The sequence below is a fragment of the Bos taurus genome, chromosome 15 (genome assembly GCF_002263795.3).
Source record: "Bos taurus isolate L1 Dominette 01449 registration number 42190680 breed Hereford chromosome 15, ARS-UCD2.0, whole genome shotgun sequence".
Lineage (NCBI taxonomy): Eukaryota > Metazoa > Chordata > Mammalia > Artiodactyla > Bovidae > Bos > Bos taurus.
In genome coordinates this window covers 50,498,917-50,514,956 of record NC_037342.1, presented here as the reverse complement: position 1 = coordinate 50,514,956, position 16,040 = coordinate 50,498,917, and the positions used below count along the sequence as shown (strand labels likewise).

At 40.3% G+C, this 16,040-nt stretch overlaps 1 protein-coding gene across 1 annotated transcript; it reads right to left on the bottom strand.

The window, feature by feature from the left end:
- Positions 1–986: 986 nt before the first annotated feature.
- OR52M2 (olfactory receptor family 52 subfamily M member 2) lies at positions 987–1,940 on the bottom strand. Its single transcript, NM_001390242.1, has one exon. It carries the CDS (start codon positions 1,938–1,940, stop codon positions 987–989), a length of 954 nt encoding a protein of 317 aa, NP_001377171.1.
- Between the last annotated feature and the right edge of the window lie 14,100 nt (positions 1,941–16,040).

Genomic DNA, 16,040 nt, shown 5'->3' with positions numbered 1-16,040 from the left:
TTGAAGGATAAATGAGCATGTTAGATTTAAAGCCTGAAACATCAACTAAAATGGACATACCATAAGTGAGTGAGATTGCTTCATTCCATTTGCTATCACAAAATATAGGTTTGAAGTAGCCATCACATGATGAAACCTCTATGATCAATAAAGTTCATGCATTTCATTTTGATAACTTATCCATAAGAATTATCCAAGGATATCTAAAGTTGTATCAAGGTTTGCATCTACCACTGGGAATATATTTATTTTTATCACCTTTACTCAGTTCTATATCCCACCTTTTTCAAGTGAATAATCCCAGTGTTACTTTCTTGCTTCTGTCATTTTACTTCAGTTTGGCTGCTGTGCTTCATGTATGCCATTTCAGAGCCTCCAAAATGGAATCTCCTAATATCATTCTGTCTCTTCCTCCTCACTCACAGTCAACTTTTTTTATGAGGATATGTGAGATATTGCATTTCCATTTGTCTGTTTAAATGGGAGAATGATCTGGCTTGAGGACTTCCACACCCTTCTAAAACAGTTTACAAATTCTGTTTGTAAAGGTCTGGAAAAATTAGAATGATTGATCTGAGACTTGGAATGGGACTCTACTACCCATAGGAGTTATACTTTTACCTTCCAGAAACTATGCAAAACACTCTATCCAAAGAGAAACCAGAAGTCTTTTACCAAAAAAGTCAAAGATATAAATGAACCTCCTTCTGTTGTCTGTATGCTTGTGTCTGTTGTGCTTAATTTTATGAAGTCAAATAGTAAAAGGAATATTGTACAAAAATTCAAGCCCCTGATTTCCTCTTTCAAACAGTTCAGGTATTCTCATTTCTGGAAATCCATGGTCAAACAGAATATATTCTAGTGTTCCTCTTATCCCCAAAACTCTGGTAAGACTTGGTTATAGGGGTCTTATTTCATTGGCTTCCCTGGTCAGAGCCTTTTCCTGCCATCATTAAATATCTGTATGTCTCATACATGCAGAACACTCACTTGGATTGAGCCCCTGTCTTTAGAATGTGGAGAAGTCTCTCTCGAATTTGTTTAGTGCGAACAGCATAGACAACTGGATTGAGGATAGGTGGGATGAGGAGGTAAAAGTTGGCCAAAAGGATATGAATATGGGGAGGGACATGATGGCCAAAGCGGTGAGTGAGAGAGGACACAGCAATGGGTATGTAAAAGACAAGGATAGCACAAATATGAGAACTGCATGTACCTAGGGTTTTAAGCCTAGCCTCAGGGGTGGCCAACCCCATTACCGTTCTAAAAATCATCGCATAGGAGGCAGTGATGGCTAATGAATCCAGGATCAATACCAGGAAGCCAATTCCCATTCCGTATAAGTTGTTGACTGTGGTGTCACCACAAGCCAAGGTGACCACAGCCATGTGCTCACAGTAGGAATGGGTAATGATTTGGGTCCGGTAAAGGGGCAGCCTAAGTCGAATCATTATAGGCAGGGGTCCAATGTAGAGTACTCCACGGAGCAGAGCAGCCAAGCCCAAATGTTTCACTGCTGTATGGGTGAGCACTGAGGTATGGCGTAGTGGGTTACAGATGGCCACGTAGCGATCAAAAGCCATGGCAAGGAAGATGCCTGACTCAACAGTGGCAAAGCAATGGATAAAGAACATCTGGGCCAAGCAAGCATCCAGGTCAATGTGGTGGGCATCAAACCAGAAGATGGCTAGCAGTTTGGGCATGGTAGACGTTGACAGGACTAAGTCAATGACAGCCAACATGCACAGAAAGAAGTACATGGGCTGGTGCAGGCTGTGCTCCAACTTTATCACTGCCAAGATGGTCACATTCCCCACCACAGCCACCAGGTACATGGAGCTGAAGGGGATGGAGAGCCAGATGTGCAGAGATTCCAACCCTGGGATGCCAGTGAGCCAGAAAGAAGTAGGTACCAAGCAGGCATTATTAGACAGGAACATGTTTGAAACTGTAGAGTATCTAAGGGACAGGAGCTCTTAGTTTTAGATATTTACTCCTATGACAGATATGCCTCTGGAAACTGTAGGCTACTGGAATCTTATTTCCATTCTGGGTCACTGGTGGAACCTACAATAAAGAAGAATTTTGAGAACCTACTTGAAAATTGACATTATGTATTTTACAAAAGACTATGCCTGAAAACACCCACCAGTATATCTAGAAGCAGGTATGCTCATGACTTCTACTGCTAAATGCTCTTCCATTTCCTTTAGGAAATTGTTCCCCCAAACAAAATTGCTGGGTCAAAGGGGATGAACAATTTTAGGGACTTCTACACTGGAAAATATAAAGTTTAATGTGCAGTGATTAAATGTAAATCCATGTAGTAATGTTTGGCCTAATGCCTGCATATGCTCTCTTCACTGTATACAGAATAACATCAATAACACTGGCTAGCTATTTGAAATTCCCTATTTTATAATGAAAATTTGGAAAAATGTACTCAAAAGTAAAGCAGTGTTTATGTATTACTGAAATATGATGTAAACATTTGTGAGGGGTAGATTAAAGAATGATAGATTAGAAGGAGGTAGATTAAAGTATGATATAATTTTATTAAAATATGTTTTATATATGAGCAATCTTGGATATAAACATTATTTTAATTTTCTTTTTGTGTATGAGTATTTTCTGCTTTTGAAAAATAGCTTTAAAAATCTTACAGAATTATATTAGTGAGATACAATTCCCTTTTCTTTAATGGCTTAATAATTAGATTCAACAGTCTGACCAAACCATTGCTTCTTTAAAAGATACCTGGCATACAATCCAATGTTTCAAAGGAAAATATCTCATTTAAGGTTGCCCAGATTTCATGGTTAGAGAGATGAACAACAGCTAGAGTAAACCTTCTTAAGGAAAATTAAGGACAAACTCTATTAACCCTTCTGAGAATCTGGGTATCATCTATAATTTGAGATAGGTAAAAGATGAGGTACGTCTTTTTATGAGCAAATCTCACTGGACATTTGCCCATTATCTGATCATCATGATTAAAAAAAAAAAAACTGACAGAAAACAGTCAAGATGACCCTTTTTACTGACCACATCCTTCTTAGTGTTTATTCTTTGAAGAGACAGGAAGATCAGCATTAAACGACTGTCCATCATTTGTAACACCTTGTCCATGTCTTACTCTTCTGGCTCTCAGGTACCTCTTAAGAATAGCAATGGCTTCTATCACGTCACATCCTCAGGGTTCAGAACTTGAGGGCACAGGGTCTAATTTGGGTCTTGTCCTGTCTTGGGCTTGCTCTCCTCATGGTTCCCATTCAGTTCAATTCAGTTCAGTCGCTCATTCATGTCCAACTCTTTGCGACCCCATGAACTGCAGCACGCCAGGCCTCCCTCTCCATCACCAACTCCCAGAATCCACCCAAACCCAAGTCCATTGAGTCGGTGATGCCATCCAACCATCTCATCCTCTGTCATCCCCTTCTCCTCCTGCCCTCAATCTTTCCCAGCATCAGGGTCTTTTCAAATGAGGCAGCTCTTTGCATCAGGTGGCCAAAGTACTGGAGTTTCAGCTTCAACATCAGTCTCAACAGGTCAGACTTCCACACTTGTGTCATGGTATCATGGTGACTTTCTTTACACAGCTACAATTTCTGAGACATCTCACCACCACCCAGGCATTAAGTCCCATCCCAGAACATTCCTCCTTTACAAAGCCTTCTTTGACTACCTACTCATGCACTCATATAGAGACATCTCTGAATTCTTACCACTCCTATCACCTCAAGTCCATGCACATTTTAAACTATTCATGTCTAAAATATAAGTAGCAGTTACATTTCCATAGCGAATTGAGCATAAGAAATGCCTCTGTGTAACCTCATGGATTCTACATTCAGGCTCCAATGCACAATTTTTTTTTTTTTTAAACACTCAATGTCTGATCCAGAAGTAAGTAAGCTCATGAAAACCAAAAAGTGGTTCACAAGTGTTGTTTTGTATCAACTCTGACTTCAGCAGTTGTGTGAATTGAGTACTGGAATATGTCAATAAGTGATAACACAGGTGAAGTTACTTCCTCAGGGATCTTGATGCCTCAGTATACCCATTTTTCATAAGACTATCAATGGCAATGGAGAAGGGAATGGCAACCCACTCCAGTATTCTTGCCTGGGAAATCCCATGAACAGAGGAGCCTGGTGGCTGGCAGTACTTGGGGTCTCAGAGAATCAGACATGACTGAGCGATAAAACAACAGCAATCAATGGCAAAGGGTAAGTAGAAAGGATGAAAAAGGGTGAGACTCTTGGCACCTGGCAACAGTTTCTTTCTCCATATTCTTACTGTTCACTATAGAGCAGAGAGTAGAGTAGACATTTATATCTTGCAAACTGGAATAGTTTCCTTTGTTTCACTGTCATGTGGGGCATCTGTGAAGATTCCTCAAGTCCAGGAATTGTAGAAGAGATAGGGATTTATAAGGACCTGTGGTCAGTATACAATTTCATCTAACAAAAGGGAAAATATCTGGAGGTATTCTCTAAAGATATTGTGCTAGGCTCCTTTCTGCTTAGTGTCAGACACGACTGAGTGACTTCTCTTTCACTTTTCACTTTTCACTTTCATGCATTGGAGAAGGAAATGGCAACCCACTCCAGTGTTCTTGACTGGAGAATCCCAGGGACAGGGGAGCCTGTTGGGCTGCTCTCTATGGGGTTACACAGAGTCTGACATGACTGAAGTGGCTTAGCAGCTAATAACTCAAAGTCAGGGTAGTCAAAATATCTCATCATAAAAGAAACAGAAATCTGGGTTTAAGTCCATCCCACGAACACTAACTTTGATTTGTGCCAGACCCAGTTTAGTCAATAAAATTGTAACTGAATTTTAGGCTAGGACCAAGAATATGAACATATGTATAAAAATAAAATCCACCAAGTTGATAATTGGCATCTTAAGTGGTGGTTTGAACTAGGTGTGGCACTTAAATTGTGTCACTTTATCTAGAACATTCCAGAGAAACCGTTTTCGTATTAGTCCACATAAAGACATCTTTACCTAGATACCAGAGATGTGCCTGAAAGTCATGGAGGAGGCATCCTGATGGTGGGTCCAAAACTCCTGAGAGAGATGTTTTGTTGTGGTGAGATAAATGTGGACTAGAGGCAAGACAGTTGAGTTAGCATTGTAACAAAAACTATTTCTGGCTCTGTGACTTAGAATGGCAAACAGGCAGTATAATTGCTCTGCCTTTGTTTTCCATTTTGTGCAATGAAGGGAGTAATAGCTACCTTAAGTTGCATCATGTATTAAAATGAACTGTTTATAAAAGAGTGTGTGCACACAAAGGAGGTGAACTATTACAGAGGCCAGGCATCCTAACAGGCACTGTATTCCCTCCTTACCTGTTCCTCTCCTCTGTTCTTTGCCCTGCTGCAGTGAGCACAGGGGCTTCCCTGGTGGCTCGGATGGTGAAGAATCTGCCTTCAAAACAGGAGACCTGGGTTCAACCCCTGGGTCAGGAGGATCCCCCAGAGAAGGGAATGGCAACCCATCCCAGTATTCTTGCTGCCTCCTCCTGGACAGAGTAGCCTGGTGGGCTGCAGTCCATGGGGTCACAGAGTTAGACACAACTGAGTGACTAATACACACACACTAGAGAACACTGACACAGTGCTATTTTCATGTGACCTTGATAATTTCATATCCTTCTTTCCCAGTTGTATAAATAGCCTTTTAAACATGGATTAAAAAATAAAGAGACCTGCGGATGGTGTAAAGATCCAGTTTGGAAAGAAGATTGCCAGACTATGGAGCAGAATACAAGAGGTCCAATCAGGATGAAATAGTTCAATCTTTTCTCTCATGTACTAGGGGAGTATTAGGCAATAAAGCTTTCTACCTTGAGGTTTAACCTTTTCCTTGATTCATGCTACTGCTAAGTCACTTCAGTCATGTCCGACTCTGTGCAACCCCATAGACGGCAGCCCACCAGGCTCCCCCATCCCTGGGATTCTCCAGGCAAGAACACTGGAGTGGGTTGCCATTTCCTTCTCCAATGCATGAAAGTGAAAAGTGAAAGTGAAGTCGCTCAGTTGTGTCCAACTCTTAGTGACCCCATGAACTGCAGCCTACCAGGCTCCTCCACCCATGGGATTTTCCAGGCAAGAGTACTGGAGTGGGGTGCCATTGCCTTGATTCATAACCCAGTCCAATTTATACTCAACTTATTTCTCCGACTTTTGACTAGAACTGTAAAGAAAGTAAGCCCTGGATGGACCAAAGACAAATGCAGCCTTTGAAAACTGGAGTCTGATTCTAATGACTTTGTCTTCATCTTTGAAATGTACTTACCCAATTGGGTGATGTCCACAGAGCTCTCAGCTCTGTTCATTACAGTAGTCACCTCTTGTCTGGATGATTGGATGAGTTTAGTTCACAGTCAAAGGGAGGCCATGGCCCTATCTCTTTGACTTTTTTTCTTCTGTGTCCCCTCTTTATTCAGGTACTGGAAATAGCCAGTTTCTTCCAAGGGTTGCACAGAGAAACCTGGGGCCTTCCTTCTGGGTTTTGAGTTACTCACCCCCCACAGGAAAAGTCTTCACTCCTTACTCTACTCTGCCTCCCAGGACTAGATTATAAAACTTATTCCTACTCTCCTCATGGGGCTGTTGATTAGCCCCAAGTGTCTGACTATCCTTCAAGGCTTGGGGTATTCAAGGACTCTAAAAGTGACACTGGGAGAGAGTTCACAGGAGAAGGGAGTGGGGAACCACATACATCAGATAATAAGTGTCCCTATTGGTTATACTAGTAAGTTTTTAAATACTATAAGCAAAGGTTAAGATGGAGGCTATACAAATAAAACTGTGTGCTCAGTCACTTCAGTGTCCAGTCATATCTGACTCTTTGTAAACCTACGGACTGTAGCCTGCCAGGCTCCTCTGTCCATGGGATTCTCCAGGTGGGAATACTGGATTGCCATATCCTCAAGGGAAGAGGAAGGCTAGTTTCATTTTTTCCACTAAGTGTCACAGATGTATTGGACAATATTTGTCATTTTTTCTGCTCATTCTTAGAATTCCAGAAGGAAAATTATCAACCACCATGCAGGCATCATAAATCCTGTTGTCTCCTTGTTTTCCAAAAGTGGTTGTCCAGTTTGGGTTTAACCCAGCATTGAGTTCATTTGCTAAATTGCCCTACAGTTATTTAAGAACTATTCTTTATATAGATGAGAACAAAAATGCAATATTTTCATTTTATTTCTACAGAATGAACACTAATATTTGAACAATTTGTGTCCAGCATATTCATTTTGAACAATTTCTCTCCAATTTCTTCTGGGCTTTCCTGGTGGCTCAGATGGTAAAGAATCTGCCTGCAATGCAGGAGATCCCTGGGTCGGGAAGATACCCTGGAGAAGGGAATGGCGGGCCACTCCGGCATTCTTGCCTGGAGAATCCCATGGATTGAGAAGCCTGGTGGGCTATGGTCCACTGGGTCGCAAAGAGACCAATTTCTGCTACCATATACTTAAAGTGCTTGATGTGCTTAATATGCTTAAAGTGCAGAGAGTTAAGCCAGAAAAATCTGAAGATGTTCCTACAGGAAGTCAGACATATGTTATACACAAAGAGATACTTTGACAATCATCATTAGTGATTTGTAATATTTCATCTTGATTAGAGAACCCTCCTTGAGATTTCTTAATTATTCATACAATGTTCTCTCCCTTCTGTATCCTTATAAGCTATGCCTTAACTCTTATTTTTAAAAAATTTATTTAGTTTTGGCTTTTCTGTAGTTGCAGTGAGTAGGGTTTACTCGTGTGCAGACTTCTCATTGTGGTGGCTTCTCTTGTAGAGCACAGGCTGTAGGAATGCAGGCTTCAGTAGTTGCAGCTCGTGGGCTCAATAGTATTGATAGTTGTGGTGCATGGGACAGGTTGCTCCATGGCATGTGGGTTTCTCTCAGTTCAGGGATCTAATCCGTGTCTCCTGCAATGGCAGGCAGACTCTACCAATGAGCCACCAGGGAAGCCCCTGCTTTAACTCTTAATCACCCTCATCATTGGGCTGATCAATTTGGTAAAGATGAGAAAGAGAAAAATAAGACACTCACATACCATTTTGAAAGTTTGTGAGACACTGATCACTCTGAATGTTAACAAAATGATTGTGATTGCTTTTATCATAAAGCTCTAGATAATCTTTCATCTCTGGGAAACATCTGCTTTATCACACATTAAGATTCCCTATTGTAGATTATTACTCTCTCCCTGGTACAGACTCAGGTTAAAGGAATTGCTAGCATTTTAGGCATAACTGGAAGGATATAGAGATGTAGGATTCAGGAGTTAGGTCTGATTTTAAAGCTCCTTTTCTCCCCCCACCAGGTTATTGATCTATAATTGGCCTTTAGGGTATACAGTGCGTGTGTGTGAGGGTGGGGAAAGGCAGGAATTTTGCGTGAAAATAGCAGCCTCCAGGACGGCTCACATCATTAAGACTGACCCCTACCCAAGAGCCTTCAGGCACCAGTGCTGGGATGCCTGAGGCCAAACAACCAGCAGGGTAGGAACACAGTCCCACCTATCAGCAGAAAGGCTCTCTAAAGTCTTCCTGAGCCCATGAAAGTGAAAGTGAAGTCGCTCAGACAGGACTGAGTTTTTGCGACCCCGTGGACTGTAGGCTACCAGGCTTCCCCCTCCACGGGATTCTCCAGGCAAGAATACTGGAGTGGGTTGCCAACACAGGAAATTTTAAACTTAAAAGACAATAGCCTGATATTAACCAGATAGATCCATCCCATAATTGTGGGAGTTTTCCTTTTAGTAGACAAGAGGTTACAGTTTTTGACTGAGACTTAGCTTGTCACTCTGAGCTAGGAGAAAACTTGAATCTATGGTCAGGGTCAGAGCAGGTATTAATTGTCCAGGTGAGAGGATACCATCTAGTAACACCATGAGTAGACAGACCAGGACTGAACTCTCTTCTAAAATAAATTTCCTAGGGGGCATCCAATCAAATCCTTGGAGGGGAGGGATCTTGCCCCACCAAGGCAACCCAGTAGAAGACACAGGTAATTGGTCACAACCCAACAATTGGATTGAGATTTAAACTAGCATAGAATCATGTCTATGATGGGCCTTTGTATATAAATCAAATGTCTAAGAAGTCAAGAAAACATTATAAATGATCATATGAATCGAGTACAGCATCTTGGGCAAGCTGTCTACTTCAGATGTCATCGTCTTATCCTAGTGCGGTGCAGTTTCCTTTGCTTGAGCATTGTTTTATGATGTGTATGAAGTCAGCAGTCCTCTCTATAGAACAGTCCGGTGTAGGGGCCTTTAGAAGTGGAAGTTAATTCAAGAGTTAATTTCCCTTCAGTTTCATTGTTCATAAGCTAGTTAAGAGGACCTGATAGAAAGATCCATCCATCCAGGTTGGAGACAGTCCCTTAAATTATGTCTTTCTCCAGTCTTGGTTGCAGGTCTCATCTTCATCCACAGATACATGAATGAGAAAAGCTTCAGAAACAAACTTAGAGTGTCCTTTAATAATTCAATTAAATTTTACATTAATATAGCATATCAAAGAACTATCCAGGAAATGAGTCTTAGTGGATACAGACCTCCATTAACAAACTGGGATTTAACATTCATTGAAACTTTATCTCCCTAAAATTACCCTCATTATGACCAAATTAAGACTAGTTAGTTTGTGAAATAGGTCTGGTCTCAATAAACTTGGCCTGATGAGTTATATAATCATAATTGATCATAGACTTTTTTGCTTTGTTGAACTAATACAATATTGTAAAGTTTAAAAAAAAAAAAAAAAAGAGCCTCAGACTGAACTTCTAAAATAAAACCTCTCAGGGCTAGGAAAGTTATGCCAAAGGATTATCACAGATTTCACCTAACAAATCTAGGTGAAGACCTCCCTTCTCAAGGTCTTCAAAATTCCTTGAGATTTCTTTACATGTTAGTGAGATAACCCTCCTAAATTATCTGATAATGTTACTTTAAACCCAAGAGTTTCTAATCTCTGAAAGGGTCAGATAGAAAAGATAAATGTTTCAATTTGTTTATAAAGTATACTTTTGCCAATGTGTTTATAAAGTACACTTTTTCCAAATTACTATCATAGTTAGTTGGAGGGGAAGGTTTTTCTTATACCTAGAAAATACAGATTCAAACCAGTAATTTTTCAGATAGAAACCAAAGAAGTTATAAGCATATTCACCAGTTCATTCAGTCCTTTTGTTAACTTTTTTGAAGTCATCAGGTTTTCCATTATGTGTTAGTTGCTCAGTCTCTTTACAACCCCAAAGTCCTTTTTATAAGTCTCCTTGAAGAGGAAGCATTTTTGCAAAACTTGGTTAGTGCTGTGACAACACTTTAAGATAGCAACTAGAATTATGGCTGATAACATTTTACCCAGATATATCAGAATTTTAGGAGCTCCATATAATTTCTAGGACAACTATATTAGTAACATTTATCATACACTATAACCCAAGATTTATTACTCACTTGACAATACTTCCCATGTAATTCTACATACAAAATGAATCTAATTAATGTAATGTCTCTCTTGGGATGTTTCAGGGGCTCTCTGAAGCATCCTAAAATTAGCTAGATATCAGAAGTGATTCATTAGAATGATTTAGGAAGTTTTGTTAACAAGTATCAAAAAGGTTTAGAACATTCAGTCAGATAGGACTATAGGATACTGTGAAGCAATAGCTATTCACTTAGCCAAAGTAACACTAAAGGATTTCAGAACAGATCATTTTAAGGGATGAAGAAACTCAAATCTGTTATCAAAAGGCAGTTCAACATCTGAAGAGCATGTGTCCTCTTAACAGAGAGGAAAGCCAAAATCAAATTTTTGAACTTAATACTTTTAAATTAAGCAACTATTTATTTTAAACTTAGTCCTGACCATGCACTGCTGCTGCTGCTGCTGCTGCTAAGTCGCTTCAGTTGTGTCTGACTCTGTGCGACCCCATAGACGGAAGCCCACCATGCTCTCCTGTCCCTGGGATTCTCCAGGCAAGAACACTGGAGTGGGTTGCCATTCCATGGCATGCCTTCTCCAATGCATGAAAGTGAAAAGTCAAAGTGAAGTTGCTCAGTCATGTCTGACTCTTACCAACCTCACGGACTGCAGCCTACCAGGCTCCTCCGTCCATGGGACTTTGCAGGCAAGAGTACTGGAGTGGGGTGCCATTGACCATGCATAAAACTCTTCTTAGGGTCCACTTTCCACAAACCTTCTAATCACTTTCTGTACCCACTGCTTTGTTCTCCCATCCTGAAATAGCTACTTATAGGTCAGACCTACTTCCTTTACCCCTCATAAAGTGCAAATCTGTTCCTTCTACCTTCTTTACTGAAAACATCCTACTTTCCTTAAGTAATCAAAAACTGATCTTTATGTTAGCCTTCTATAGATTGGCGAGCGTAAGTACCAGTGATAATTTCTAAAAACATTTGATTTCTTTTAGAGAACATCTCAGGATGGCACCAAACGTATTCATTAATAGTCCAAAATCTCTTTAATTTCTCTTTAAGAGGAAGTTAGTGTTCAGTAATGAATGTTTCAGAATCGTATTTGGAAATGACCTGAGGTGCGTGCGTACTCAGTCATGTCTGACTCTTTGTGACCCCATGGACTGTAGCCTGCCAGGCTCCTCTGTCCATGGGATTTGCCAGGCAAGAATGCTGGAGTGGGTTGCCATTTCTTACTCCAAAGGATCTTCCTGACCCAGGGATTGAACCCACGTCTCCTGCATTGGCAGGCAGATTCTTTACCACTGAGCCACCTGGGAATCCCAAATTCAATACACTTTCATCACTTAGTTTAGCACAACCCTATAGAAATTCAAGCTATTCCAATCTGGAGACATTATTTTAGACAGACATTCCTAAAGCATAATTATTCTTTATAGGGTTTATCTAAAATCTCATATCTCATTTAAATATTTTTCTTAGAAGTTTCTTCAATTGAGATAATTTCCTTGCTGACAAAATTGTAACAGATATAACACTATTTAATGTATATTAAACCTAGGCACAATGAAAATATTCTGCTTAATGTTAATGACTCTCAGACATGTCTATATTAGTTAGGTCAAACAAACATTAATATCAGGTATTTAAAACTGAATATTTCTGAGTTCACATGAACCTGAAATTCATTTAGGTTAATTTCTCTTGTATTTGGAATTGTCTGATTTGTAAATACTTACTTTTCTTAGGCCAGTTAGATTAGAACTCATTTACAAAGTAATCTCAGCAATTAACAATTTACCCAAAAACAAAGACACACACTGAGACATACATAAGTCCAAATAGACACAAAAAGAGCTCTCACAGCTTTGTTTTCCAAACTTGGTTATGAACCAGATATCACAATATAAAATTCACTAATTGTAAATAAAAGTTGCAACAAGAAAATTTTAAAAATGGTTTCATGCCCCCCTCTTTTTTTGTTGTTGTTGTTTCAGGAATTATAGATGGTCTAAATAAGTGATCCAGAGAGCTCTAGTCTCAAGGTATAGGAGGAGTTATTTCCTCAGGGCAAGAATTCTTTGGGAGAAAAGTTATGACCAACTAGACAGCATATTAAAAAGCAGAGACATTGCTTTGCCAACAAAGGTCGGTCTAGTCAAAGCTATGGTTTTTTTCAGTAGTCATGTATTGATGTGAGAGCTGGACTATAAAGAAAGCTGAGTGCCAAAGAATTGATGCTTTTGAACTGTGTTGCAGAAGACTCTTGAGAGTCCCTTGGACTGCAAGGAGATCCAACCAGTCCATCCTAAAGGAAATCAGTCCTGAATATTCATTGGAAGGACTGATGCTGAAGCTGAAACTCCAATACTTTGGCCACTGATGCAAAGAACTGATTCATTGGAAAAGACCCTGATGTTGGGAAAGATTGAAGGTGGGAGGAGAAGGGGATGACAGAAGATGTGATGGTTGGATGACATCACTGACTCAGTGGACATGAGTTTGAGTAAACTCTGGGAGTTGGTGATGGACAGGGAGGCCAGGTGTGCTGCAGTGCATGGGGTTGCAAAGAGTTGGATACAACTGAGTGACTAAACTGAAGAATTCTAAAGACATTTTTCCTTCAAGCTTTCTTGGGGGTCTAAAGGATACGGTGACCATACTGTCAAAATCATCTTTATTTTTCTTCGATCATAGTTTTATAGCCAAAATTTAGACCAGATATCACTCAAATTGACCCTGATGACAAGGGCAGATTGGTCCCAGCAGGGATTGTCCCTCTGGAGAAGTGGAGGGTCTTAATTTGATCAGCCCCCAGCTATTGATTATAGGAGAAAAGTCCTGGACATAAGGGAATTTCAGTCCATTTTCCCATCCTATGGCAATAGAGATCTAATATTTTTAGGCCATATTTCTTTGTCATTGGATCATAGCTATAGGTTGACCAACCACTTAAAATTTTTCCAGGGGATTCCAATATGGATTGTGGAACCTTAGAGGAAATCAGTTCAGTTCAGTTGCTCAGTCGTGTCTGACTCTTTGCAACCCCATGAACCGCAGTACGCCAGGCCTCCCTGTCTATCACCAACTCCCAGAGTCTACACAAACCCATGTCCATTGAGTCTGTGATGCCATCCAATCATCTCATCCTCTGTAATCCCCTTCTTCTCCTGCCCTCAATCTTTCCCAGCATCAGGGTCTTGTCCAATGAGTCAGCTTTTCACATCAGGTGGCCAAAGTATTGGAGTTTAAGCTTCAGCATCAGTCCTTCCAATGAACGCCCAGGATTGATCTTCTTTAGGATGGACTGGTTGGATCTCCTTGCATTCCAAGGGACTCTCAAGAGTCTTCTCCAACATCACAGTTCAAAAGCATCAATTCTTCAGTGCCCAGCTTTCTTTATAGTCCAACTCTCACATTCTTACATGACTACTGGAAAAACCATAGCCTTGACTAGATGGACCTTTGTGGACAAAGTAATGTCTCTGCTTTTTAATATGCTGTCTAGGTTGATTATAACTTTTCTTCCAAGGAGTAAGTGTCTTTTAATTTCATGGCTGCAGTCACCATCTGCAGTGATTTTGGAGCCCAAAAAATAAAGTCAGCCACTGTTTCCACATCTATTTGCCATGAAATGATGGGACCAGATGCCATGATCTTAGTTTTCTGAATGTTGAGCTTTAAGCCAACTTTTTCACTCTCCTCTTTCACTTTCATCAAGAGGGTCATTAGTTCTTCTTTGCTTTCTGACATAAGGGTGGTGTCATCTGCATATCTGAGGTTATTGATATTTATCCCAGCAATCTTGATTCCAGCTTGTGCTTCTTCCATCCTAGCGTTTCTCATGATGTACTCTGTGTATAAGTTAAATAAGCAGGGTGACAATATACAGCCTTGACGTACTTCTTTTCCTATTTGGAACCAGTCTGTTGTTCCATGTTCAGTTCTAACTGTTCCTTCTTGACCTGCATCCGGATTTCTCAAGAGGCAGGTCAGGTGGTCTGGTATTCCCATGGTTTGTGCTGATCCACACAATCAATGGCTTCGGTATAGTCAATAAAGCAGAAATAGATGTTTTTCTGGAACTCTCTTGCTTTTTCAATTTTCCTGCAGATGTTGGCAATTTGATCTCTAGTTCCTCTGCCTTTTCTAAATCCAACTTGAACATCCGGAAATTCATGGTTCACATATTGCTGAAGTCTGGCTTGGAGAATTTTGAGCATGACTTTACTAGCGTGTGAGATGAGTAAAAATGTGTGGTAGTTTAAGCATTCTTTGGCATTGATTTTCTTTGGGATTGGAATGAAAACTGACGTTTTCCAGTCCTGTGACCACTGCTGAGTTTTCCAAATTTGCTGGCGTATTGAGTGCAGCACTTTCACAGCATCATCTTTGAGCATTTGAAGTAGCTCAACTGGATTTCCATCACTTCCACTAGCCTTGTTCATAGTGATGCTTCTTCCTAAGGCCCACTTGACTTCACACTGCAGGATGTCTGGCTCTAGGTGAATGATCACACCATCATAATTATCTGGGTCGTGAAGATCTTTTTTGTACAGTTCTTCTGTGTATTCTTGCCACCTCATCTTAATATCTTCTGCTTCTGTTAGGACCATACCATTTCTGTCCTTTATTGAGCCCATATTTTCATGAAATGTCCCCTTGGTATCTCTAATTTTCTTGAAGAGATCTCTAGTCTTTCCCATTCTATTGTTTTCCTCTATTTCTTTGCATTGATTGCTGAGGAAGGCTTTCTTATCTCTCCTTGCTATTCTTTGGAACTCTGAATTCAGATGCTTATATCTTTCCTTCTCTCCTTTGCTTTTCCCTTCTCTTCTTTTCACAGCTATTTGTAATGCCTCCTCAGACAGCCATTTTAGTTTTTTGCATTTCTTTTTCTTGGGTATGGCCTTGATCCCTGTCTCCTGTGCAATATCATGAACCTCCATCCATAGTTCATCAGACACTCTATCAGATCTAGTCCCTTAAATCTATTTCTCACTTCCACTGTATAATCATAAGGGATTTGATTTATGTCATACCTGAATGGTCTAGTGGTTTGCCCCGCTTTCTTCAATTTAAGTCTGAATTTGGCAAGAAGGAGTTCATGATCTGAGCTAGAGTCAGCTCCCGGTCTTTTTTTTTTTTGCTGAGTATATAGAGCTTCTCCATCTTTGGCTACAAAGAATATAATCAATCTGATTTCGGTGTTGACCATCTGGTGATGTCCATGTATAGCGTCTTCTAACTGTGTTGTTGGAAGAGGGTGTTTGCTATGACCAGTGTGTTCTCTTGGCAAAACTCTATTAGCCTTTGCCCTGCTTCATTCTGTACTCCTAGGCCAAATTTGCCTGTTACTCCAGGTGTTTCTTGACTTCCTACTTTTGTATTCCAGTCACCTATAATGAAAAGGACATCTTTTTGGGGTGTTAGTTCTAAAAGGTCTTGTAGGTCTTCATAGAACCGTTCAACTTCAGCTTCTTCAGCATTATTGGTCAGGGCATAGACTTGGATTACCGTGATATTAAATAGTTTGCCTTGGACATGAACAGAGATCATT

Coding starts and splice junctions, on each gene's coding strand:
- OR52M2 (NM_001390242.1), bottom strand. CDS start 1,940: ATGTTCCTGTCTAATAATGCCTGCTTGGTACCTACTTCTTTCTGGCTC.